Source organism: Hippocampus zosterae, chromosome 15 (genome assembly GCF_025434085.1).
Source record: "Hippocampus zosterae strain Florida chromosome 15, ASM2543408v3, whole genome shotgun sequence".
NCBI lineage: Eukaryota > Metazoa > Chordata > Actinopteri > Syngnathiformes > Syngnathidae > Hippocampus > Hippocampus zosterae.
Window position 1 is genome coordinate 284,486 of NC_067465.1, and position 25,959 is coordinate 310,444.

Sequence of the window (25,959 nt, forward strand, 5' to 3'; positions counted from 1 at the left end):
TATATTAAATGTCTTGTGTCTACTTTGGTATGAAAAAAGAACCCTTATTGAAAAAAAAAGAAAACTCAAAGAGGCGCAGTAAATGCACCATTAATAAATGAGACCTGTATGGGAGGAACCGTTTTATTCCAAAAACTCTTTTTGACCGTAGCTTACAACCAAAGCAGTGAATACAAATGATCCATGAGAGTCACTTATTTTTGTTACTACATGCCGATAGTAAAAAATATTCATCTTTTCTTTGAGAGGCCAGAATATGGTGGAGACTGTGACAGAGAGAGACGAGATGACTGTACAAGTAAAGCAAAGCGCACGGTTTCCTCTTACATTCCTATTTTCAACATACATTTGCTGTACAACATAATTATAGACAATACAGACCATAGTGGCTGAAGTACAGAGCATATACAGGTTAGCTTTTGCCGATTGCTCGTTTCACTTGATTATCCCCACTCAAAACCGGCAGTCTGGATGAAAAACACATTGGGAGCGTCAATGTTTGTTTGTTTTTTTTTTCAATCTTATGATACAAATATGAAACAAACAAATCATTCCCTCTGTTGTTGATCTTTTACTTTTAAACAGTCCTTCTGGCTGACGGAGGCTTTGCTGGTTAAATTCTGCAATCTTTATGCACTGCAGGCTTCCCTTCACCTCACTGGAAACACATCAGGTAGGCTCCAGTCAAAACGATGTCATGTGAGATTGATGGAAAAACAATGCCAAAATAGAAGCAGTGTATGTGTGTACATGAATAAATACCTTGTTGTTCTTTTTAATACTGAGCTTGCTCAGTTGTCGATATCTGATATGTGGTTCTCTCTCTGCAATTACAAAAGCTGATTGAATGATTTGATATTATTTTGCATGGGAAACTGAGACTGTCAATCAAAAGTGAGCAGTATTCGGACATCGGATGTCACGATTCTGGCATCTCACCATGTCACCGGCGCCCTCGTCCTCAAAGTAATCGTCACCGCCATCTGTCATGTCCCCCGCCTCGGCCTCGGCCGGCGCCCCCAGGTCCTCGGCGCCGGAGTGATCGTCCTGGTCGCCGTGGTGACATTCACACGCTTCCTCGTGTTTCCTCTGCATCTCTGGCAAAGTAGAGAGCACCAAAACACCAGTGTAAACAATGAACAAACTTAAGCGGCATAGAGTATAACCTTTTTTTGGGGGTGGGGGTGGGGGGGGGGTCTGTCTGTTCATTTCATGTCCCACCATGCTGTCTCTCAAATTTGTCCAGCCTCCCCAGCAGGGAATCAATCTTAGTCTTGATCTGCGACAGTTCCCTTTTGATACTCAGCAATTGCTCCATCTTCACTGTGCAGTACGCGCACGAAACGGCAGGATCGGCGAAAAGCAGCGATGTAGGGAAAGCATAGAAAAACACATAAAAAAATAGTTTCGGAACATCATGAAAGCAAAGTGGCTGACCAATAGCGGCTCGTTTTGGTGGTTCATCCAACCCCGCGGTAGCTGTACAGTATGAGATGAAAGAACGTACGTTTGGGTTCCGTGACGGAAGACGTCGGGACGTCGACAACCCGGGAGGAAGAAGAGGAGCAGCAAGAGGACGAAGAAGAGCAGGCCCGGACGGAGAAGGAGGACTTGATCCTGCGCGGGGCGGATGGCATGACGAGCCGAGAGCGTTTGACCGGGATGACCGCCCTGGCGGGTGGCACCACGCGACCGTGGTACTCAAACAGTCTGAAGACACAATCAAGTGCAATTTCAATGAGCAATATCGGCACATTTGATCACACAACATGAACAAATAAAACCATTTCAATGTTCATCATGTAGTTTCATATGATAAGAGTATTGTAGCAAGACTAGAAAATCTGTTTGCAGACACGCTTATGACGAGAAGTTCATGGATGGAGATATATATTTACATATAATCATGAATGGACATTCAGCTTTTGTGTCCAAGGCTTTAACTCCCAGGGCCAAATCCGATTTTTGTTCAATCAAGTGAAAAGCCATCAAAACAGTAACTGTTTTTGCCGTCTCCGCCTCAAATCCAGACGATGACTCAAAGTAGTCATGCCCGCGCTTGGTAATAATTCAAAGCTTGGGAAGGAAACAAAGCAATGAAAATGGCGTAAATGAGCAGCCGGGGGACAATCTGACAGTCGGCGCTCGGGTAAAGGCGTCATTAGGAAGCCCAGAATGGAGCAAATAAAAGGCTCCCGATATGACATTCATTATGTCTACATGCTAATATGCTCGCTTTGCCTGGGATGCCAATTCTATTGAGGAAACTCCACTGCCTCCGGAATAAAAGGAGACGACAAATATCAGGAAAATATGAGAGCAGTGGTCAGCGGAAACCTTGTAAATTGTTGATGTGGCGTGAGATGGAAAGCCAAAAATCATGCTCTGTTCCCTAACTAAACCTGACCTTTTTGTCTCACATTTGCGACAGAATAAAATAAGCTTTTGTTGCAGTGGAATAAGCATCTAAACAACGGATTGAACATACACGGTGCAGCAACACACGTAGACAGCTAGAAAGAGACGATATATAGCAAATATTACTGCCGCACTAATGAGCCGAAAGGATTTGCGACAGCTCAATGGAGGGTACATCCATCCGTTTGCCTTATGCTGGCCCCGGGTGGCCAAGGTGGGCGCACCAGAAGGAGCGGCGCAATGACCGTTACGTTGATGCCTTGTGACGCAAATTAACTCTGACATTATCGTGGAAAAAGATTATTTGAGCGATGCGGGTTTTGACTTACAAGTTTGGCGATGTAACAAATGAAAGACTTGCAGTAGCTCAAGGCCCCACTTGACTTATTTGATGATCAACATACCTGCTATAGAAATCATCTCTGTAGTAGTCATAGTCAAACTCGTAGCCACTGCAAAAACAAGTGAGAAATGAAGTTAGACGTCGCGGAAAGACTCTGAATGAGGTGGATTGATAAAGGACTTCCAGAAGCCCCTTTGATTGACAGGTCAATTGATGACAGCAAATTATCTGGACAAGCCTGCTCACCGGAGCCACAATGTTAGCGCTTCCATCTGCCCCCCCACCTCTGTTACGATCAGAAATAGGCAAGGACTTTCCAAAACACATCCACAGCCATAAAAATCAAAATTCACTAAAATCAAAATGAGTGAAGTCATTTTTAAAGTTGCATTGCATGAACCCTTTCGGGGACGACGGTTACTACAATGGATAGTTGACCATGTTATCGGGGTGCATTCAAAGGTTAAGGGGGGAGAGAGGCCTGACGCTCCAGTGGTCACGTGCAGAGGTGGAAGCCTTCCTGTGTGGAGTTTGCATGTTCTCCCCGTGCCTGCGTGGCTTTCCTCCCACATTCCAAAAACACGCATGGCAGGCTGATTGGCTGGCCAGTGCTTCAGGGTCTCCCCCCCGCCTACTGCCCGAAGACGGCTGGGATAGGCACCAGCAGCCCCCGCGACCTTTGTGGGGATAAAGCGGATGGGAAAATGGATGGATGGATGGATGGATGGATGGATGAAAGGGTTAAAGTAAGGGGCCAACCTGTAGAGGGACGACAGCGGTCTCTTGGTGGCCATTTTTGGCCGGTACGGTTTAGGCTCTCCTGCCATGTTGACGTCTGGGTAGACAGAGCACAGTCCTACGGTCACAGCGGGCCAAAACATCGCAAGATCAACTCATCCACCAACACTGTCAATTGTCAATGTTAGGGGACAGAATATGAAAGCCAAGACTTGTGAAAAGGAAAATAGAACAACAAAATCAAATGAAATATCAAGGCAGAGGGGGGATTTAATCACAGTTTGAACGTGTGAAAAGACGCAATGCAGCAAAGGAGCGCAGATGAATGAGACTTGCCGATCGGAGGCGGGGCGGGCCAGTAAATTTGGTACACTTGCACAGGTTGTTTCTTTGTTTAGGGTTGAATGAAAGTTGCTTCCTACTGCCTCCAATGCCAAGCAACAAGTAGCCAAAAAGTCATCCCTCTCTCTCTCTCTCTCTCTCTCTCTCTCTCTCATTTGGAACATTCTGCGTAGTCACCGTGTTTTTCCTGAGGAAGAGGAGGAGAGGAAGAGGGGAAGGTGAGCACGCATCAGTGGCTCTCGGGTGCACTGGGACAGCTGCATCCTTGTAATTAGACCGCAGGAAGACATGAAAGATAGCTCCCGATAGCCCCCCTCCCCGCACCCCCCCACTGCTCAAGTCGTAAAAGCGCTCCAAAATGAAACACAACGCGACGGGCCAACTGATTCATTACACTCATTATGTGGGTAAAAATGGCCTAAAATTGTGCACTTGTTGCCGTGGGCGCCTGGGAAGGAGGCAGGAGGTGCCGAGCAACAGCAGCCCCTAAAATCCAGCTTTGAGAGGGGGCATAAAAAAAAAAAAGTCATTATGGGCTCAACACAGCAGAAGAGAAAAGCCAGGAGCTAGCAAAATGAGTCAAAAAACAAACGTCTTTGGCAAGGGGAAAAGGCCCAGCCTGGAGACAGAAGAGGCGCTGACGACTTCCACAAAAAGAAGGCGACATTGAATACACACAATGGGGAGTCCCACTTCAAATACGGATTCATGTCAATGTCGCGTCGGAACGCTGACGTGATCTGTCAACACGCATGGCGGCCATTCCCGCCGCAAGGATGGCGCCAGAAAGTCATCTTCACTATATTGGGAACGGGCGCGCGGATGAATCCACACCTCGTCCGTCCTTCCTTAATGAATCCTCCGTACTTGGCTACGCAGCCCGCATGAGGAAAATGGCCACTTTGGCAGCCTGGAAATGTCCTCCCGAGCTCCTAATGTGATTATTTTTGACGAGCTATGGCAATTTGAAGGGATTCATACATCAGGAGCACAGCACCAGCCGACGGGACGGGACGGGACTCTTCCGTCCGTTTGGACAAAGGCTGACGAGGCAACATTTTTTTCAGGAAAACTCGTTCTTCGGTGGCCTTTTTAATCAGGCAAAAGCAAACGCTCAGATGGAGACTTGCCGTTTACAATTCAGCCTCCTTTTGTGAAGGTCACTTTTGCATCGTGCATCAAATTATGGATTAAAAACGATGATGTTGAAAATGTTACTCATTAAGATTACAATTGAATAACATTTTGTTTTAAGAACTACCTGGGGGGGTTGGGGTTTGTTGTTGGATTTGCTTGTAACAGTTCCAATTTCTGAGTGTTTGGCTGATCTACAATGCAGATTTGCCCCATTAATTTTAGTCGTTATCCAATTGCGATTCAGAGTTTGCAGCGAGTGTTAGTGCGGTCGTGTTATTTTATTCGTTTTTCAATCCCACCGCGAATAGCAAATGTTCCGACGTAGCCTCCCCACACAGACGTGATTACATATTCCTAATTGTTTGCGCATCCCACCCGAGAGCCGTCTTACGCAAGCCCGCTCCTCACTCAGCAATCACAAGGCGAGTACACAGCGCTCCATCCGCACATTATTTTGTTTCCCACTCACGAATAACCGCTGATGTTTTCTTTTAAGGCCTCCAAGAATATGCGCCGTCTAGATCAGCGACAGAATCTGAAGATTTTTTTACGTAGAATTTTGAATGAAATTTGTCACATTTCCACAATGAAAGGCTGAGTGACTTTTTTTCCCAATTATTTTAGTTAAATTATAAAGTCGATTCCTTCACTGAAGGATGTCTGACAAATACGAATGAAGGTTTTGTGATGGTGGTTTGACTGTTGAACGGATAGTTTTTTTTTTTTGTGAGGTAAAATGGTATCTCGAGGTTTTTCTGCCACGAAAGAATGTTTAACACAATACAAAATGAAAGCATTGAAATTAATCAAAGGTGTAAAATAAATATTAGTAATAAATAGAGATGTACATGTCTAATTTGAGTGAGTGTTTTAACTAAAGGGTATCTACACGTTGTTGAGGAGTGAAAATAAAACAATCCATGAACAAAGTTTATGTCATTAAAAAACTAAAAGTCAACTGAAATATTTGCAATCTCTCTCGACATACCATAAATATGAATTGAAACAATCCGGTTCCAATGGACTTGGAAAGGTCATTTTTGATCCATGTTTGATCTCAAGGACAATTGCATATCAAAAACAACCCCAAAAGAAATGCCACCATGATCCAATGAAAAGCCGTGCAAACAAATCTTTTTGACACTACACGTGATGTTGCCCTTCTCGGGATATAAAAGACACGAACATTTAAACGCATCAGTCAGTATACAAACTCATGAATTCAATTGAGCATCTCCAATTTACTTGGCAAAGACAGACGCATAGAAGCTGTCCTAGAAAAACTAGCAGATTAAATCAACTTTTTTTCGTCAAACATGGATTCTAACAATCTCACTTTGTAGAGTATCTATACTCACATCTCGGAATGCGGCGCCGCCTGCCTTTGTACATGTCGCGAATGCACAGAAAAGATGCTCGACTTTACCTCTTCTTCCTCCCTCTCCTTCTCCCCAAAAACAGACAGCCTGTGTGTGTGTGTGTGTGTGTGTGTGTGTGTGCGCGCGCTTCCAGCCCCAGACTCTGAGCCGAGCAGCTTCCGACCGTACCATTTGTCAAAACATCCCAGGGGGTGAATGAGTGAATTGCCCTGAAATACTCCCATCGTAAACTGGCGGGTGCGAGTCCTGCCCGCCAAGTTTTTGTTGCACAGAATAGGGGCTGCTGTAATCCTGTATTGTTATCGGGCTGGGGGCGGGGGGTGCAAATGTCATGTGACCAAAGTCAGAAAACAGGTGGAGCCCTACGTCCTGTATTCGAGGCAAGGCCACAATTTAGAGGCAAGGGACCACAATTCGAGCAATCAGCCTGCCACGCATGTTTTTGGAATGTGGGAGGAAACCGGAGTACCCGGAGAAAACCCACGCAGTCCCGGGGAGAACTTGCAAACTCCACACGGGGAGGCCGGAGCTGGAATCGAACCCGGTACCTCCGCACTGTGAAGTCGACGTGCTAACCACTGGACTAAGGGCCGCCCCCTGGGAACTTTATAATATTCTTAATGCATCTCATTACCATCAGATAGGACCTACAGCTCCAAGCCCCACCCCCATCTTTCCCCCCCACAAAATCTCCCCAAGTGTTAGGTTTAATACTACAGTAGCACCATCTAGTGTTCACAAAGGTGAAAACCCCATGAATGCATCGAGGCTGATATCAGGAAAATCTATAGACAGTACCTGTACATGTATTTGTACATATACAAATTCACATTTACTCACATTTTAAAATAAAATTCTCCCCTTCTGTTAAGTTAAAAAAAAGAAAAATAAAAGGTTAACTATTTTTTTTAAACTCAAATAACTACATCAATAAAAGATCCAATCATCAAGTCGTGCCGGAAGTGACATCATGCAGCCGAAAACGCGGCTGTGAATTTGGACACAGCCATAGACGAACAACTACAGAGTTGACACTCACACCGAGGGACAATTTTGAAAGCATAAAATATCAAGCATGATGAACCTTTAAGACACGGATGAAAAAGAGATGTTTTTCGATTTTCTGGGAGAAACTGCAATGGTGCGATTCCTCCACAAGGAGGCACTACAGGACTATTACGCAAGACGGCTCTCATCAGGTCGTGAGGAGTCACGTCATCATATTTTAGCAGAGGTAATGCTAAAAACACAATTCGGTCTCCAAAAAGCGCACGAGTCACCAGTCGCCAGCCAACTGATTGGACATTAAGGCGGTCGTAAGTGAATAACCTTAACACAAAATAGACATAACAGGATCTCTGGCGTGATTTGGACGTGACCTCATCAACCCCTCGACAGCGCCCCTCCAGTGTAGCCGAAAAAAAAATGTCATGTTTTAAACATAAGGCGCACAAGTTCATCTGGAGAGGGGTGACCGAGTCACACCTGCAGCGGAACTCTCGCACGTCCGATGAATTCTTAAAACGAGTCTATACATATACATGGAGGCTTACTTTTTCTTCTTGGAAGGTAGGAGGTGAATCGAAGGGAGGGAAGAAAAGCCAGAAGAGATAACGGGAGGCAGGGCAAAGGATGGATAAAAGTAAGACTTATAGCTGCCAAAATAAAGAATCAAAGAAAAGCACAAATCCTGAAATATGCACATGCTTACTGTCAAGACTTTTGTGTTTCGCAAGGATTATGTACACTTCTTTTCATACACTACCAACTTATTTTTACATTTGTGTGGCGGTAAAAACGTGACTTCCTGTTGTCGAACACCCCCCCCCCCCAAAAAATGCAATTGTGAATTGCAAAGTGTGCGTTTAGTACGCCATTTGTCCTTCATTTCACTCTTGACAGACTGCTGCAATTTTGACTCTTTCATTATCTTCTTCTTTTACTTTGTCGGGACAAGTTAATAATGATCTTTCATACAGAAAGGGGCGCGGGGGGAGTGTGGGGGGGGGCGCAAAAAAAAAAAAAGACACAGTGGGGTGAATAATTGTGGTGACAGTGGAGCCTAAAAGCTTAATTAAAAAATCATATGCTCAGTTGCTTCAACAGCACACAGCTCCTAACCTTGCAGAGACGACGAAGAAGAAGGAGCCGCCAGCTCTTCTGAGGGAAAAATTCAATTTTTACACACGAGAGTGTTCAAGGGCACCTCAGCAGAGAAATGGCACCTGAACGACTTAAGTACAATGGAGACAAAAGGTCTGCGGTGAAATGACATCTTTAAACGGAAGCAAGATAAAGCACGGCAAAACCTTCCAAACCCTTGAATGTCATCTATAATCAGGACAATTTGGGAGGAATATTTTCAAGAGGGGAAGTCAAACTAAACGCCAGAGAATGGCGGTCGCACAGCCTCTTCCAACTAGGGGTGCGATGGGTGTTCACAATTAACCGCTCGCATGCAAAGTCATGGTGGAAAGGCCTCAGCTCACACCCGCTACGATTAACAGCAATTAAAGTTTAGCTGTTCCAGAAGGTTGGATACAATCTTACTCGACAATTGGCACTAAAGCGTCATTGGGCAGTCATCAAGGATGAGCCGGAGGGCACCGGTGATGGCAAATGGGAAAAACCTAACGATCATTGGACGCTTCTTTACTTTTCGAGACATGTTTTTGGAATGCGCGAGGAAGCCGAAATACTAAAACGAGCCAACTGTCAGAAGCGGACGGCCTGAATACTCCCCCACGGTGCTGTTATTCGTGAAATAAAGGGCGGCCCGGTGGTCAGCGCATTGACCACTCGGCGCAAAAGGTTCGATTCCAGCCCCGGCCTCCCCGTGTGGAGTTTGCACGTTCTCCCCGGGCGTGCGTGGCTTTTCTCCGGGTACTCTGGTTTCCTCCCGTACTTATAACTTCACTTTGCGTGGTTAATTTCATTTTAAACTCGACTTCACTTGCCTTTCGGTTTTGTTTGTCTTCCCGTTGCCTTTAGTTCCACGTTTTACAATGTGGACGGAAAGGATGATTTCACCAGGCGACGCTTGTCGATGCGATTGGTGCCCAATGGACATGACGCACGCAACACCCACAGCACTCCGCTTCAGCCCAATTGAGTGAAGACCGCTCGGCGCGGCGAGAAGGCCATTTATATTCACCGAGAGCGTGGCTGAGGACTACGGACGAGCCGCTGAACAAATCAATAAGTAATATCGAGAGGATTTAAGTGGGGGATCCGCCGGACGCACTGACACGCGCGGGCCCGCCCCGTCTCTTTCATCTTAAATTCTGCATTTTATAACGATTGGAAAGGCATTCGAGGTCACATGAAGAGTGGGGGGGGGGGGGGGGGTAAGGTGTAAAAAAAAAAATCAATAGCACAAATCCTGAAATATGCAGATGCTTTCTGTCAAGGGTTTTATGTTTCGGAAATAATTGGTCATCGACCTTTCCTTTCTGTTGCAGGGTTTCAAATTAGGCGGTGGCTGCCTTGGCGCCAAAAACCTCCGACATCATCAAAACTGCGCTAAATTGGCGGTCAAGTCAAGAACTGTGTTACTACAGCGATAAGATTTAACACCCACATATTTTAACAATGCAGTAGAAATCCTTGGGGGAGAAGAGAACAAACACTGTGAGGAAAAGCCGCAAAAAAAAAAAAAAAAAGTGAACCGCGATAAAAAGTTAGCACAGATTAGACTGGTAGCATACCCGCCTTCATTTGAACCAGAAAAACAGTCGTCGTATTAACATGAGCCGAGTTTCTTGATTTCCACCAAGCAGCGATGCGCCAGGGGAGCAAGTTGTGTTAGCTTGATAGCTATTAAAGCGGCAAACAATGCAACACAATCAGGAGAAATAATTCTGCTAGGCCAGGGGTTGCGTTTTGGTCCAGATGGATTTGTTCATTTGTAATGGTGGTAGTCTGCTTGAATCTGGCAGTTGGAACGGATTTTCGACAAGTTTCAGATGAAGGGATTGTTTTCAATTGACACTCACTTTATAAATCACACCACTGCCATCTAGAGGACGCGAATGGAACTGCATTTTCAATGACATCACTCAGCCAAAGGGACATGCTAAAGATTGCCTTGGTGGAGGTCCCTTTCATGGAAACGGGGCAAACGAACCCGTTGGCCGACAAACCAGTTCAAAGGGAAGCGCGTGGGACTTCTCTAGCCGTCAGTGGGAATGAAGGCGTTTTGATCAAAGGGTGCTTTTCATGAATGATGCAAAATGAGATCAACGTTACCCAAGGACTGTCCCGCAAGGACCCTGTTGTTCTCGCCCGCCACGGCCGCTCGGGCGTTCCTCTCGCCGGCATACTGGACGAAGGCGTAGCCCTTGTGCGCGGAGCATCCCGCGATCTTGCCGTACTTGGCGAAAATGGCTTCCACGTCGGCCTTGCTCACCACTGCCGTGTTGAGGTTGCCGATGAAGACGCGGGAGTTGAGCGAACGCGGGTCGTTCTTGTTGGTCACGTTGCTGGTCTGGCTCTTGCCGGTCATCCTAGACCCGCCGCAGTGGCTGCTGGGTAATCACAAAGGGAAGCCGTTACGGCTGTGAATGACGGGCTCCAGTTGGCGTCGTTAACGTCAACGCTCTTTTAAGCATCCGCGATGACAACCTTCACGAGAGAGGATCGATTCCGCAAACGAAACACATCTACAAAGGTTTATAGGTACTCCGTTTCAGGCGACATTGTCACACAACCAACCGCCTCAGTGAATAAATAAAGAGAGAGAGACGTATGGGGGGGGGACACTTGAACACGTTTTCCTGGAGGTGCATGTCAGTCAGACGAATCATCTGCACCGAGCGAGCCCCGCGGCAGCCAACGCTTTCTACGTGCTAACGCCGCTTCATGGCGCGTTTACAGCCTCCCCGAGGCACGAAGCGTTTGTTCCCATCGTGCCTTCAAATTCAAAGCGAGAATTGCGGCTGCAGTTGCGCTATGCATCCACTAGATGGAGCTATACAATACGGCTCTATTTCCAGCTCGTGCAAGCGCTGCAGCTATCGCAAAGCGCTTCACCCAACATTTAAAATAATGCATCCAACAAATTGGAATATTGATCCATACACAAGGCGCGCGGTCGGCTTTGCAGAAAATGCAATGCACCCTATAGTGCGGAAAATACGGTGGTTGCAAATGGAAGTAACTTCTCATTGGCGACATGACAGTGACAACACAAAGGAAGGCTAATGCGGATGCGCAAACGTTTCCCCTCTGCGCTTCCCCAAAGAAATGCAAGTAAGCGCGCAAGCTGCCAATGATTTATTGATCCCAACAAACGCTGGTGAGGACTCTGGATTGAAACATAAGAACGGGAGAAGGATGGAATGACGCCATAGCTATAGGTATGAACAAGATATTTCCCAGCGGAGCGTGCTGAATGAACAGATTCTCTTTCAACCCGGCAATATTCTCGACAGTAGATTTCCCTCCAGGATAGCACACTTTCTTGCATTCAAACCGCACACACGCGCAACGGAGGACAACTGCGGCTTTTGTAGAGTTGATTAACCTAAAAGTTTGCGAGAACAGAAAGTCCGACAAAGCCCGTGGTTGCGAGTGCCGGGGTCATTAGACGCTTGATTATGCAAGCATGAGCACATTTAAGCAGACTTAATTGGACAAAGCCGGGAGCCGCTGAGCTGAAGCCCGCGCCGAGCGCAAAAGGGGTTACGGAGAAGGCCTCCGCTCGTTAATGAGCGGCCAAAAGAAGAAAGTGTGAACAAAAATGTTCATTCGGTCACGTTGTACGAACGCTCATTACAATTAGTCATGCTTTTGTGTTTGTCATTTCTGATGAAATCCATCTCTTTTTTCTTTGTTCAAAGAACAAACTTGGCAAAAGAACAATCTGAACCTAACGCGGACATCAGCGACGATTGGAGAGCATCATCAATCAATCAATCATCAATAATAATATCATCCATCCATTTTTTCCACCTTATTATCCTTTTGATTTTTTTTTTCCAACACGGGGGGAGCTAATATAAAGTTGCTTTATACGCCTGGGGGGGGGGTGGGGGTATAGTTAGTTGAGTTTGTATCATGTTATCTTACAATATTTACACTTTTATCAATTCTCAGGTCATAGCAGAAGTGTTAACTTGTTCACGCTAGCATGCTAGCAGGTAAAGCGCCAACGTCTTTGCTTTAATTTGTCTGTCCAAGCCATCTATCCACCATTTTTCCTCACAATTCCTAAACGCACAAAAAAGAAAATGTGGCAAAGAGAGCGGGTCAGGCTGGGAAACTGCAGATTTTCTTTCCACGTCCACTTCCTGTTGGTGTATCTGTCCTGACCAGCACCAAGCGCAGCGGGAGCGGCATCAAGAGCCCCAGGCCGAGTTGAGTGTTATTTTCTCTTGAATCATCCGACGAGTACGGCTTGATTGGTCGCAAATTCCATCTGTTCTGAACAGGCTCCGCTCGCTCTGAAACATTGGCCTCACATTAAAGGGTCCCGTGTTTTTGCCGGGTGGGCTCATGAGACACTTGGGTTTAAACATCCAACGAGTCTTCAAACCTTTTTTGGGGGGCTATTTTCCACAAGCTTATAGAATATATTCATGCGAGCTACACTCACTGGGAACCTAATGAGGTCCACTAATTGATGAGATCCAATGGAAGAATTTCAGACCATGAAAATAATATGCCTCCGGACAACTTGCACGCATTTGATATCGTCGCAAATCTTTATGATGACATCAAACAACCAAAAAGCAATGGTCCACATTTTTAAGACAGACCCCTGTCATTGATAAAAGAATGAATAAATAATGACAATAACGATCGTGCAGAATTACAAATGTATTCTCGTAACTTCTCCTATGGGATTAAATAGTGCGCCTTTATAAGAGCGTGAACAAAGGCCATCTCCTGTGGCAGCAGCAGAAGCGATTCCTCACTTAATACGATTGTTGTTTTAGGGTCATCTCGCGACATACGGCGTGTTTAATGACGCGTCAAAGCAAAGAGTCTCACCTGCGTTGTCATCATTAGCGTGAAATAAGATTGCGTTTCATTTGCCGACGTCTTTACCAGCCGTCTGCTGTGACACATTAAACACGTCACTTGGGCTATCATCAAACCGCAGTGACAGGCGACGGTACGGAATTAAAGCGCCGGGGACTGCGGATACGTGCCTGTAATCATCTTTTTTTTTAATTACTTTGAATGACAGCCAAACGCATTAGGGACTAAGTGTGGACTCAAATCTAATTACATTTTTTTTACCGTCTTAATTTAAAAGCTATGGCACGGCACACGTCCGCTCACTCTGCTTTTATGCACGGACGTGTCATAAAATGCGAGGAGGTATTTAAAAAAAAAAAAGAAAAGAAAAGAAAAAGACACGCTGCGGCAAATGACATCAAAGCTGAGGACAGTGATTAAAAGTGCCGGTCCTTCGTGCCTGCGTATCCGAAAATTCATGACCTGACGCACAAAGGCAAGAGAGTGAAACTGATCAACGCGCATCGAGTCAAAATTGAACAATGGATTAGGGCGTTAAGCTACATTAGCGCTAAATGAAATGTAATCATTGAGCATAATGGATCAAGCCAGGGTGGTGAACCTGCAGCCTGAATTAGAGCTGCAAGCAGTGATGAATTCTCCAAATCGGTCTCAAACTTTGACCGCACATTTGATGGCCCGGGGAGGGGGAAAAGCTGCGCAACTTTAACCTCACCATCCGATTCCACATTTAGGTCCGCTGAAGCCAAATTCCTGAGTAAGAATTCATCCAAAATAATTGCTACAAATCCAAATGCTGGCTGACTGTCCAATTTCAGAGTCCCTTTTCACATCTCTTTTGAAGATTGACACGTCTGCCCAATTTCTTGCCAACTGGCCAAACTTGCCTAATTGGGGGAGGTTTTTTTTCGACTCACTTTTTGATGGCAAATCCGAGAAATAGTCCGACTTTGACGCCGTGCTTTACAATCGTTTGTCTGTCTACATTTGGGCGAGTTCCCCAGTCGGAGCTTTGGAATTCCACCAAAATGGCCGACTTCCTTTTCAATTTCACGCATGGGTCTTTGAGACTTTTTCCAAGTGTCCCGTTATGATAGACATGGCCCCCTCATTTTGTGGCGACTGGCGGAATGAATAATTTTCAGCCCCTTTTCCATGGCCAATCTTGGAAATGAAATGATCATCCATCTCTGATGCCATGCCCGCAGTAGAAAGCCTACAAAAAGATGTTTTAAATTCAACGTAAAGACCACAGGGGCCCTCCAAAAGCTCAAAACAATTGCAAGACCAAAACGGAAGATTTTCTGTGTGCTTTCATGCGTACGCGCTTGAGAATTTTTTTTTTGGGGATGGATGGATGTTTTGATATTGGCAGTGAAAAAGGCTCCACGGGCTGAATAAATACTGTATTTTGTGTGTGTGTATTTTGTAGGAAGAATGAAGCTAAAATGGTTCTGATGGAAATGGCCCACTTCCTGTATCTTTTCAAATGTTAACAACAAAAGCAGTGGCCTTCTAATAACACCGTCTTTCCATCATACATTTGTTACCCGTTCCCTTGCTAAAAGCGCAAAGTAGTCGGCTAATGCACGGCGGAAACATTCCGACACTCAATTAGCAATTAAGGGCTTACCGAATAGACGCCCTCGCCGGCCCGCGTCGCTCCCGGCGGATCCTAATCTCCCCCTTTGCACAGTAAACGGCGGCTAATGCGGCAGGGACCGCACGCTGCTGCCGGCCGGGTATTGCGGGAATCGAAGAAGCCAAGGCTGCCGCTCCGTTTAGCACATAAATGCTGACGGGACTCAAAAGTGCACCGTTACAAGTAAGAGAGCGCCTTTGAAGCCACAGCCCAAATCAAACAACTTTTTGTGAACTATTTCTACTCGAGCATTGAAGTCAGTCTGTTTGTGCTACGACCGCTTCCATTTTGGCAAGTTTCTACTTCCGGTTTTGCCATACGATAGATATCTCCGCTAGCCTGCTAACTGTTGCTAGCATGCCTTTACCGGTAGCAAACGAAGCGTTATTGGATTGACGCAGCGGTGTTGTTGTTTTTTATTTTTTATTTGACAAGCAATGTTGCGCTCATAATCGTTTGGCGCATTGTGAGTTGCATTATTTGCCGATGGACATTTGTCTTTTGCCGCCGGGGTTTGCGCAGGGCAATTTTGCCGGACATGTATTTGGCTCCTCTGTATTGGACAGCGGTCACCATTTTTGCGAGATATATTCCTACTAAGCAGTGACGTCGACCACATGGTTAACTTGGATGCTGCCGTGAACTAACCAAGAGATTTTGAACGAGGCATATTTAACAGTCGGTGAGTGAACAGCGGCTTAAGAATTGAACTAGCTGCGAGGCTTTAACCGGTGGTTAAAATGTTCAAGAATTGAACAATCGGGCCCCGTTTGTGCCGATGGTGTTTTTATTTCGACAGGTGCCTACACTTTTTTTTTTTTCACGTGAGCTTCTCACATTAGCTCCAAGCTGACGAGCCGACGCGCGGCGTCACTTGTGATCAAAAGCCGTAGAACAGAAGGAGGAACGGGAACCGCGGGGAAGGGGAAACGGCAAGCGTCTTCCATGAGCTTACAGCGACTATCAAAGATGAAGAAGTATGGCATGCATCAAGCCGGCTAGCTGGATATTAGCCGATAAATGATTACCCTCTCCCCTTTTTTATGTTCCGCCATCAGCCCCCGTCATTTCCATATTACTCATACCTTTAATGACCCGCCTTTTCGGAATGGTGAGCTGCCGTTCGGCCGCGTGGTGGGTGGGCCCGTGACCGCTCCGACCTCCTGTAAAGAGAATGCGTCACGATTTCAATCAGCCTCATCTCTCACTTTCCCGCTCAATTGATGCCGGAGCCGCGAGGCGCGGCGACACACGGGGGGCGCCCGGCGCTTAAAATGACTCACGACCGCCGTGATCCGATTGGAAGCGAACCTATGGGCCGGGAGATAAAAGCAGCGGGACCTATAGGGGGAGCGCTATCTGTGCAACGCTATCTCGCACCTTCTCATCATGACCGCTCGATGAACACATATGGCCAACCTCATCTGTGAGGTCCGTGCTAGTACTGCGGCCAGCGCGGTTGTGAAATATAAAATAACGGCCGCCGCACCATTCACAGACGATCCAAATCAAAGTCCTTTGTTGTCAACAAGTTGGACGGTATCACTTCTGACAGAGTATTATCAAACTGACCGTAGAACAGGAAGTATACATTTAGTCGAGTCAAGTCAGCCCAAGGCCGGACTGAATTGGACCACCCGAGTTCATATTAGATCCAAATCGCTAATAAACATTTGGACATCACCACTTCCAACTGAGAGAGCCATTAAGGAGAATAAAAAGCAAGAGGCAAGAGCTTCCCAACATAAAAGCAGAAGCAGCTGAAACAGACGTCATTTGCTATTCACCGCCATGTTCCTTTCTGTTGCTAGCTTAGCAGCAATGACTAGCAGAGAAAACGTCCCCGTAGCTGCTTTTCAAATCCTCAAGTATTCCTAAAATGAATTCATAAGATGACAATCACACTTGTTCACCCGTCATACAAAACGGTCCATCCCGTCCCGAATGTTCACTTTCCTTTGGAATTGTTCTGCCATGAACGTTAGCATGTTTTGCTATGAACTCATTACTTGCTGCTCTAGTGACCCACTTTTTTTAAAGTCAGTGGAGGAAGCTTAGATTTGACGGTAAAAGTGGAGAAATCGCCCTGCGTAAGCAAACGGGAGGAAGAACTTCCGCCCCGCTTCTTTTACGCAAGGATGATGAATAGGAATAATCCGTCTGTGTCTCTCGTTTGAAAATTAAAATATATATATACATATTTATTTAAATGATGTAATTTCCCAATCAAACTTGACAGCAAAGCCCGCTGCCGCCTGGTGTTCCCCATTTTGCGAAGACGGATTTTTCCGAGCGCAACCGCAAGCAAGACTTGCGCCAGACCATTTTAAAGAAGTTCTCCGAAATTGGATTCCATCCGTACAGGCAAAGCAGGAAATGGGAATCGACGAGGAAAAATGCAACAAAGTGCCTCTTGAAAGATGGCGCGCCAACTCCAAATGCCAGAATGGCGCCGACCACAAGAAAAGGACAACCAAAAAACATGCTGAGAGTGGACCAATTTCAATATGGCAGGAGTTGACATTGTTGCCATCGGACTTGAATTGCTCGGAATTTGAGCCGGATACAGTATTGACTGACATTTTGTGTGTGTGTGTGTGTGTCAGGGGCGGGGGGGCTGATTTGCATCTCTTTTGAGAGTTTGCGTTGCTACTGGATTTGATTTGGTAGGTTTTACTTGAAAACTTTCCTCCTCAATTCAGTGTTTTATGAACAAAGCGCATTTGAGTCCATCTGCAGTTTGTGCAGTTTAAAAAGGAGCTTCGGCGACAAGAAGTTAACTCGTCATGCTTTGCTCAATAAAATTCATTCTAGTTGCTTTTGCTAAAGCTCAAGCCGATGCTTGTATTGCGCATCGCATGATATTACTTTTTGCGGAGTAACACACCGCCGCGCATGCACACCGAAATCATTTTCACCCTGTCAGATTAAGAAAAAGTCATTCGAAAAGGAACACAGGAAGCCATTGTGTCCACCTGAATTCTCATTTTGTCTCTTATCAGGGGATGAAACCTCTTTGTGAATGGGGGTCGCAGAGCTTGAAATAGCATCAGACTCGTGCGGCGCGGCGGGGCGGAGAGGGCAGGGGTTAGTAAGCAAAGACACGCCAGACGCCGAGGCGAGAATAAGTCCCGGCAGCTGCCCGCGGTGCTGAAATCAAACGGCATCTCCTCTTTTTTTTTAAAGGGGGGGGGGGGCGAGGGGGATCAAAAGATGCCGGCGCTGAGATGAAGACGCCGCAGGGCTAATGGCAGCGCCTCGCCTCGCGACAGACGGCGCTCGCACACTGAGCCTGTTGTTTGTGAAAAGACGGCCCGGGGCCGTGTTGAAAGATACATTTTAGCGTGGCGGGGGGGGGGGTGACAGTGTCTGTAATAGGGAACGGCGGGCATTGGCACATGCATAATGGAACGTGGCACCAGTGGTTTGTTTGTAAATGTTGACACGTTCTCCGAGCTTCTTCATCTTCCTGAAGTGGCCTTTCCTTGGACTCCGAAGGCGTTAGCTTAGGGAGACACACGAGCAACTCATCTCAATGTTGACCTGTCACCCGGATCAGAGCCGGCCGGATCCAAACACTTTCCCAGCACAAGACGGAAGGGTGGCCGCTCATCACGTAGCCGCAGCGGCGCAACAGAATCATCTGAAGAAGGAGGGATCCATCACGCTTCCTGCTTGGTTGTTATGGCAGGTCAAAGGTCATCTGAACAGGCGTCCTTTTGCTTGAGAAAAACGCCACGGTTGGCTTCACGGCGGCCCGTCCAACTTCTGACGCCAAAGATCTTGAGAGCTAGAGCCCGTCAACAATATTTGCGAGCGAAAGAAGTCACGTTCAATCTTTCCATAGCTTCACAACTGGGCAGCCAAGTAGATGGGATAACTGTAGGCACCTATTCTAGGGGGCCCAAAAAGAAAAAAAGCCAAGGTCCTTCAAGCTTCTTTGATTCCAGGAGTGTAGGCTGAAGAAAAAACGGCTTCTCAAGATGTCCGTTTGCCCGCCTTAACTTCATTCCTTGCCGGCGGCTCCTAGCGATTCAGTGCATGCGTACCGAAAGGCGGGCTATGGCAGATCCTCATCCCTGGCCAGCGATAAGCACGCTTGGCCGAGCGGCGCCTTTCACGCTCAGCTAGCCTGACCCGTTGTCCGGCATGCGCCATTCTGCTGCCTGGGAAATATGTCCAAATATCCCACATCTTACCAGAAGGATTTCGGACAGAGACGGTGAAAAGTTTCAACAGGCTTGAGCTCAATGACTGAATTGATTGAAGTAGCTCGCATGCTAAAAAAGGCCGCTTTTGACGTTTCCCTCTTCCAACTATTTTTCCATTTTTTATGTCAATGTTTGAAAAAAAAATGTGTATCTATATCGATACATTGTGTGTGCGCACGCGCGCTTTCAGATCACTCCTCTTAAATGATCATAACATGGCAAAAACGTATCTGGAGTTTAGGCTTGCAAATCAAAAGAGGAAAAAGTAACGAATGGTCTGAAAGATGGCTGATATCGTGAAAACGTCTCTGCACATTTTCATATACTTTCTCTCCTTTCGAATCTAATCTTTTCTATTTCCCAATGTAACATTTTGTCGTATGCCAAGAAGCTTTGATTTTTACATTTTTTAAAGAAATGTATAATACTGAGAATGTGTAATACTTTTGTGTTTTCCAAATATAATAAATGAATAAATAACACGAGAAATACGGTTTGCGCACGTCCCCATTCAGAAAAGCGGATTAATATCGTGCAACAAAAGTTCACCTGGCGTCTGCGTGAAGAACTCGCTTCCAAGTTTCATCGTCACCTGCTGAGAAAATCATCAAAATCCTCCCAAATCCAAAGTGTTTTCACTCCCATCAGCACTGCTGCAAAAAAAATACAAAAATAAAAACAACCCCTCCCCCAAAAACAAAAAAGAAAAGAAAAGGTGAGTCAAATTGCTCCAAAATCAACACCAAAGGAGCCACCGCGGAGACGGCGGGCGGGAGACGGAGCAAAAGGGGGACGCTGCTCAAAGAGACGAGCGCATCCAAAAGCGGATTCCGCCAGCACGTCCGCGCATCGCGCGCGCACAACGGCCGCAACCACAAAACAAGAACAAGAAAAAGCAAGAGAATAAAGCGCAAGATCAAATACTCACCCGGCGGGAGGATGGAAAAAGAAAGGTGGCGGCTCGCAAGCGGGCTGACGCTCTCTCCGGCGCGTGCGCTGGCTGCAGGCTGCTGGCGGCATCGGCCGGCGCTGGCGTCACGTGACGCGGGAGGGGCCGCGCTTGTGTGGGTTGTGACGTATGCGCACGCGCCTTCCTTTTGCCTCTTCTCCTCTTCTCAATGAACGGGTTGGTGGGTGGCTGCAACATGCACGGATGGAAATATCTGCACACATTATTAGGAACACATAAGATCAAATACACAATTCAGTGAAGCAATCCATTTTTTTTGGGGGGGGGGGGCTTTTCAGATATTTTCTTGGTTTTGTTTTGAAGCTTGACCGATGAAACCTTTCGCAATTTTTTTTCATCCACCTGTTGCGGAACCTAAGCTTTATTTCATCAACATTACGACGCATCATTGTCGTTATATTAGGATTATTATTATGATGGTTATGATGTTCATGTTGATGAAAAAGTGATGTAGTAGAGACAAAAATGAGGACAGATGCGGAATCAGCGCAAAAACATTCATTGAGAAAAGTTGCCTTCCAAGTAGGAGTTCAAATACAAATCGGGGTTGATTCATAACTTGTCCGTGGGTCATCTATAGTGCCATTAATCGGCCCTCGCCGCTCCCCCTCATTGTCAATATATCTGAGGAGCCGGCAACTACGTATATGATTAGGATGTACCTCGGGGCCTCTTTGCACCGGAGCCGTCCTGCTGTGACCGCAGGCAAATACGCGCGCGCACGACACGACACGGGGGTCTTCGCTTGCCACAGGAATAGGGGGAGGGGGAACTTTTTCCCCCTTCCCCAGACGCGCACACAAAAGCGTGAGACAAAAGTCGGCTGGTCTACGTTGTTCTTTCCAAGCACTTGACCTTCACTAAATGCCTTGCGAATTTTAAAAAGCTGTGATGGAAGGAGCCATGAATCATCTACGTCCCCACCGCGGTCTTGGTTCCTTTGGGTTTTTTTTTGAGGGGTGTGGGGGTGTTTTTGCTCTCATTTAAAAGCCAACAACAGGATTACCGTCAAAGGTTGTGCTTTGAACTGAGGCCCGCCACACAACAGCGGAGGTGAATGAATTGGACAATCACACCCCCCTCCCCCCAAAAAAGAAAAAAATACTAATACATTCCAGCAACTCCCCACCGAGAGAAGGCTTTGAAGCACCACAGACACTGTCCTCCATTTTGTTTTGATTGAACTTTGGCGCCATTGTCATGAAAGAAGCGGATTGTCCTGGCTGCTGGGGGGTGGTGGGGGGGTACTTTCACAGACAATAAATGGGCAAAAAAAGGCCGATGGATATTTTAGAGGCTGTTGGTTCTATTCATGGACAGCACTCATGCTTTTCCATCATAGAGATCCCCCCCGCCCCATTTTTTTCCCTGCAAAAACATTGCGGCAAATAAATGAAAGCTTTGACCATTTTCCAAAGGCAGAAGCCTCGGTGGGGCGGGATATTTTCTCTCATGATGTCTGTTAAGCGTGAGGCGGCGGATGCATTCGCTGCATTCGCTGCCTTCTATTGTCTGTAGCTGAGCTGCTAAAAAAGGGCACAACTCTCAACTTGTGTCGTGTTGTTTTGCCAAGATGCTGAGAAATGTTCCGTCGGGCTTGTAAAATATTGATTTTGTTTTTTCTTCACTCCTCCACTCCGGTTAGATTTGTAGCGTTTGACATCTTCAAGCAAGCCCGCAGTGCTTGCTGGGAAGACGCCGGCCTCGGTAAATGTCCGCACCGAGTTATGAGCTCGGGATGCGCTGCTAAACGGAGCTTATTTCCCAAAAGCCAACGGCCGCGCTTTCTACTGGCGGGAAGCGCAAATGCCCCAAACAATAACATGCATTCGGGCACGCAAAGAATGCTATCGTACCAGATCAGCAATGCGCTCCTTTTAAGAACGTCTCCATCGGCGCCAAAGAAGCCTGCCACACATTCCCAAACCGTTTTTCTCGTCGCCATTACAGTTTGAACACGTTTAAAAGTTCTTTGCGACCGGAAGAAACTGCGTTATTTCACAAGCGTGAGGAGCACTTAAAGGTTTTCTCCCGAATGGCCGCGCTGCCTAATAATGCGGGCGAACGCGTCTGCTCGCACTGTTGTTGGAGCTTTCGCAACAGCCGCCATTTTTTACGGACGGGCCGAGCCGCGCCACAACGAGAGTGACTCCGACGATGATGCGAGGGAACCGGCCGCGTTTGGTGGACAACGTGACTCGCTGTTTATTTTCCATACAAATATTGAAGACTTGGATGGATTTGTGGATGAGGACCGATCAAAAAAAAACCATGCGAGTACATTGTTAAATATTTCAATGACGTACAAGCCGACTCGGTTTTGCTCTTGCTGCCTTTTTAAAAACACGCGCTAGCGTGCCACCGTATTTTTAAGCCGGCGTACAATCCACCATGCCCGCGTCTTATAATACAGCGCCTCTTGCTTATGTGTTGAATAGCACTGTGCAATTTGGTCTTCTCTGCGGAAAGGCGTGTCATCTTAATGGGACGAATAAAGGATATCTTATGTCATCTTAAACGAACGCTACGCTGTTGTCGGCTCGTGAACGTGAGATGCTAATTTCGGCCTCGTTACTGGAGTATTATTCGTGCCGGCAAAGTAGCTCAACTAACAAGCCCATTTAACAGGCCATGCGGTGGACTTCACCCCGTGATCTGTCTCTCGATTTGTTTTGTATCATTTGCTTGCATCACTTTGATTGACGTTGAGCGACATTGAGGAACTAAAGAGTCGCGGGGGTCTTAGCATACACAAGTAGACACTGTGAGTTCAACGGTGGGTCAACTCAAGTTGTTTGACTCGATGTGAACGTTGAATCCATCTCTGCGTTTATGATGCCAAATTGGCCACTGTAATGACAAACGTCACGTTTCACTTGAGCTGCCGTTGGTTCGATTATGAGCCGAGCGGCAAGACATAAACGCGTATAAAACCAAGTAGCATATTGATTGTTGCCAGCCAAAGTGCGTGATCAATGTTCGGTCGAGCGTTCGAGCGATTCATTAACTGCGAATGCCGCATGGCTCCTTCAGATGCCATCGTGATTGACCCCTACCCCACCCCACCCCCTTTATAATCGATCAACATGCCAGCGCACGTCAGGGCCTGCGGGCGCAAACCTGAAGAGGTCAAAGTCACGTCGAAATTGATGAGAGGGAGACACCGACGTAGAGGGAACTTCAAATGAGACGCCAGTGCGAGCTCAGACCTCTGCCAAGGCCGTAATTGAAAAGTCGATGAAGGAAACAGAATATGGAATTTTTCCATTACATGTCCTGTTTATCGACAAGAACCCCCCCCCCCTCCCAAACTTTAATATGAAAACAAAATAATGCTGTGCAAATACAAATGCATTTCAAATGAAAGAATTTGGCATAGTGAGTTGTCACTTCAAAAATACACTTGAAAGGGCTATGAAAAAAGTTTGATCTATACACGGTTTAATCACGACCCCGTTTTAAAGATCAAGCCTATTAATAACCAATGATGAATTGATATTATGTTACGGTTTAGGGACGTGACGGCTTCAACTGGCAGTACGGCGCTCAAATCCATTTTATTTTGTGGCAACGCTTGTTGCCGGGCAGATTTCATCGAGCACAATTTGCATCGAAAAATAAATGGCGGCGTAACTCGCATCAAACCAAATTGAATCATTGCTCTGTATTAAAGGTATAGCCCTAACCACAACCGGAGTTTAAAAGCATGGAACGGGAAAAGATGCCATGGCTAACAACCGTAAGCGATGTTAGAGCGCAATCAATCCTTTTTTTATTCCTCCGACATTCCAGCAACTTTGGCCGACTCGCAGCTAGAACAAGGCAGAAGCTGCCAGGGAGACTCTGGGGGGGGCCTTCCTGGGGGACTTGGGGGGGGGGGGGGGGGGCTGCTTGAGTCAGCACGGACGGACGCTTTTGCTGACTGCATCTGGACGAGGCCCACGCCGCAGGAATATCGTTACAGTACAGTACGGCCACGCTCAGACTCGGCCGCATTCTCGCAATGACAACGAGGGCCAGCGAGGGGACAAACTTACTGTGATTTGCTGACTTGCGGTACATTTAGCGCAGTAATGTTTGTTCAAATCATTCGAGAGTAGACCGAGCTACCAAAAGCCTGAAGGTTTTATGTCAACACTAACCGCTATCTCAAAGCGGGGGTCAAACTAAGACCCCCGTTCCAAAAACTGCCCCAAAGCATGCTACGGCCACCATCATGCTTGACTCAGGAAGTATGATCTTCTTTTGATTATATCATACAGACAAAACGTTCCATTGTTTATCGTTTTACTTTGCCTCATTTTTATCTCTCAATTGAATTGGACAGGTTGCGGGGCAACATTCATGGTGGAAACCCCTTTTCAAATGTCATTTGTTGCGTCACAAAAACCTGTCTACCAATCCATTTAGCGACCGTCCATCTGACCCTACCTCTCATTCTCCGTCTAGCCACCGATCCATCTATTCATCTAGCAATCCATGCCAAGTGGCTGTCGGGCCTAAACCGGCTTCTTATCCTTCACATCATAATGTTTCCAATCCGCCGCAATTATTCTTCACGGAGGCGTGAAATTGATCCCAAACATTGACTTTCTTCTCCTCCTCCTCCTCCTCCTCCTCACCACCAGTTTGATCTCCTCTCCGCCGAGACCTCCTTCGATAAAATTTAATTACAGGGGGAGGGGGCTTTCAGGGCGTAAATCGTTCAATAGAGGATTGAAACGAGCACACTGTGGCCATTAAGTCAATGATAGTTTTGATCACGATGATTTGCAAACAGGGAGTTTAATTGATAACGACGATTGCTTATTCGTATTGAGATTTTTCGTCAGACAGCTCCTCTGTAAAATCAGTCACCCAACGATAGTTGAAGTGTGTTGGCTGTGCCAACAGCGCCACCCGGTGGGTAAGCCTCGGTGTTTGCGCGCGTGTATATACTGTATACACATATACAGTACACACGTAGGTTTTCTTTTAACTTTGGACCAACTTTCATAGAATGCGTTGGGAAACCTGGTGAAAACGTTATTATTCGGGGGCCGGGGTGCTCTTTAATGCAAGCCCCCTCAAAACTCACTCGAGTTTTCAAGTTGAACCGATCGGCTTGTCGACAAAGAAATAACCGTACACTGTGACTAAAAACCGAAGGGCTCTCTTGAATGAAAAGTCCCATTCAAAGATGGCACTATCTATTCATTGCAAGAATTCATATTTTCACCAAAATCAAAGTACTTCGGGATCGTATCGTACGGTAGTCCAGTATATGCGTGTATCATGGAGACGAGCATACGTTTTTTGCTGCGTGTCATTCAACTCCGCAAATGAATGAGAGAGCTTCCTCACCTGGCTAACCGTTGCAGTCAAGTTGCCTCCCCAGCAGGACGGCCGCTTGTCCAATTAAGCTACCGGACGCGTTTCGAGCGCGATTACGTGTTGGAATAGAGCCATATTCTTGCAGGGCGCGAATTGACGAAATCCTCGTGCGCTCCAACCGAACTGTCATCGCTGTGGCAGGGGAGGGGGGGGGAGGTTAATAAACTTCTTCATTTAGTTTGGAGCTCGCAATCGCGGTGGCGAGATCACGTCCTTCTTCACGTTTACAGCCTCAGGCTTGGAGACCCCGGGGAGCGATGCCTGCCATCCTGTGGCTATAACTGGTATTGCAACATTTTTAGTTATGGGCCACTCTGACATTGAACAGCCGTGACGTGCCGTGTAATGTGGGTGCAGCAGCGTGTCAAAGTTCAGCGTGAAAACAAAAGTGGGTGCGGCGGCCTATTCGGCTTTAGCTTTTA

At 46.6% G+C, this 25,959-nt stretch overlaps 1 protein-coding gene across 5 annotated transcripts; it reads right to left on the bottom strand.

Moving 5' to 3' along the window:
- Positions 1 to 109: 109 nt before the first annotated feature.
- Positions 110 to 25,671, bottom strand: LOC127616457 (RNA-binding Raly-like protein). Of its 5 annotated transcripts, XM_052088047.1 has the most exons (10): positions 25,508 to 25,671; positions 20,123 to 20,357; positions 16,069 to 16,146; positions 10,606 to 10,883; positions 3,521 to 3,596; positions 2,823 to 2,870; positions 1,508 to 1,710; positions 1,222 to 1,323; positions 940 to 1,097; positions 110 to 824 (listed from the first exon to the last, which is right to left on the bottom strand). In XM_052088047.1, the coding sequence occupies exons 4-10, from the start codon at positions 10,859 to 10,861 to the stop codon at positions 792 to 794; spliced, it is 876 nt and encodes a 291-aa protein (XP_051944007.1). In that variant the 5' UTR covers positions 10,862 to 10,883; positions 16,069 to 16,146; positions 20,123 to 20,357; positions 25,508 to 25,671; the 3' UTR covers positions 110 to 791. The 5 variants fall into 5 exon arrangements, with proteins under 5 accessions (XP_051944007.1, XP_051944010.1, XP_051944009.1 ...); XM_052088050.1 differs by lacking the exon at positions 25,508 to 25,671 and having other exon boundaries at positions 10,606 to 10,880; positions 20,123 to 20,143; XM_052088049.1 differs by lacking the exons at positions 20,123 to 20,357; positions 25,508 to 25,671 and adding an exon at positions 19,744 to 19,835.
- Between the last annotated feature and the right edge of the window lie 288 nt (positions 25,672 to 25,959).

Bases quoted from the DNA above. Each gene is read 5' to 3' on its own strand.
- LOC127616457 (XM_052088046.1), bottom strand. From the start codon at position 3,348: ATGCGTGTTTTTGGAATGTGGGAGGAAAGCCACGCAGGCACGGGGAGA. The intron at 2,871-3,007 runs GTGAGCAGGCTT...TTGTTTTTGCAG, and splicing joins GCGCTAACATTGTGGCTCCG to TGGCTACGAGTTTGACTATG. The intron at 825-939 runs GTGAGATGCCAG...TTGTAATTGCAG, and splicing joins ACGAGGGCGCCGGTGACATG to AGAGAGAACCACATATCAGA.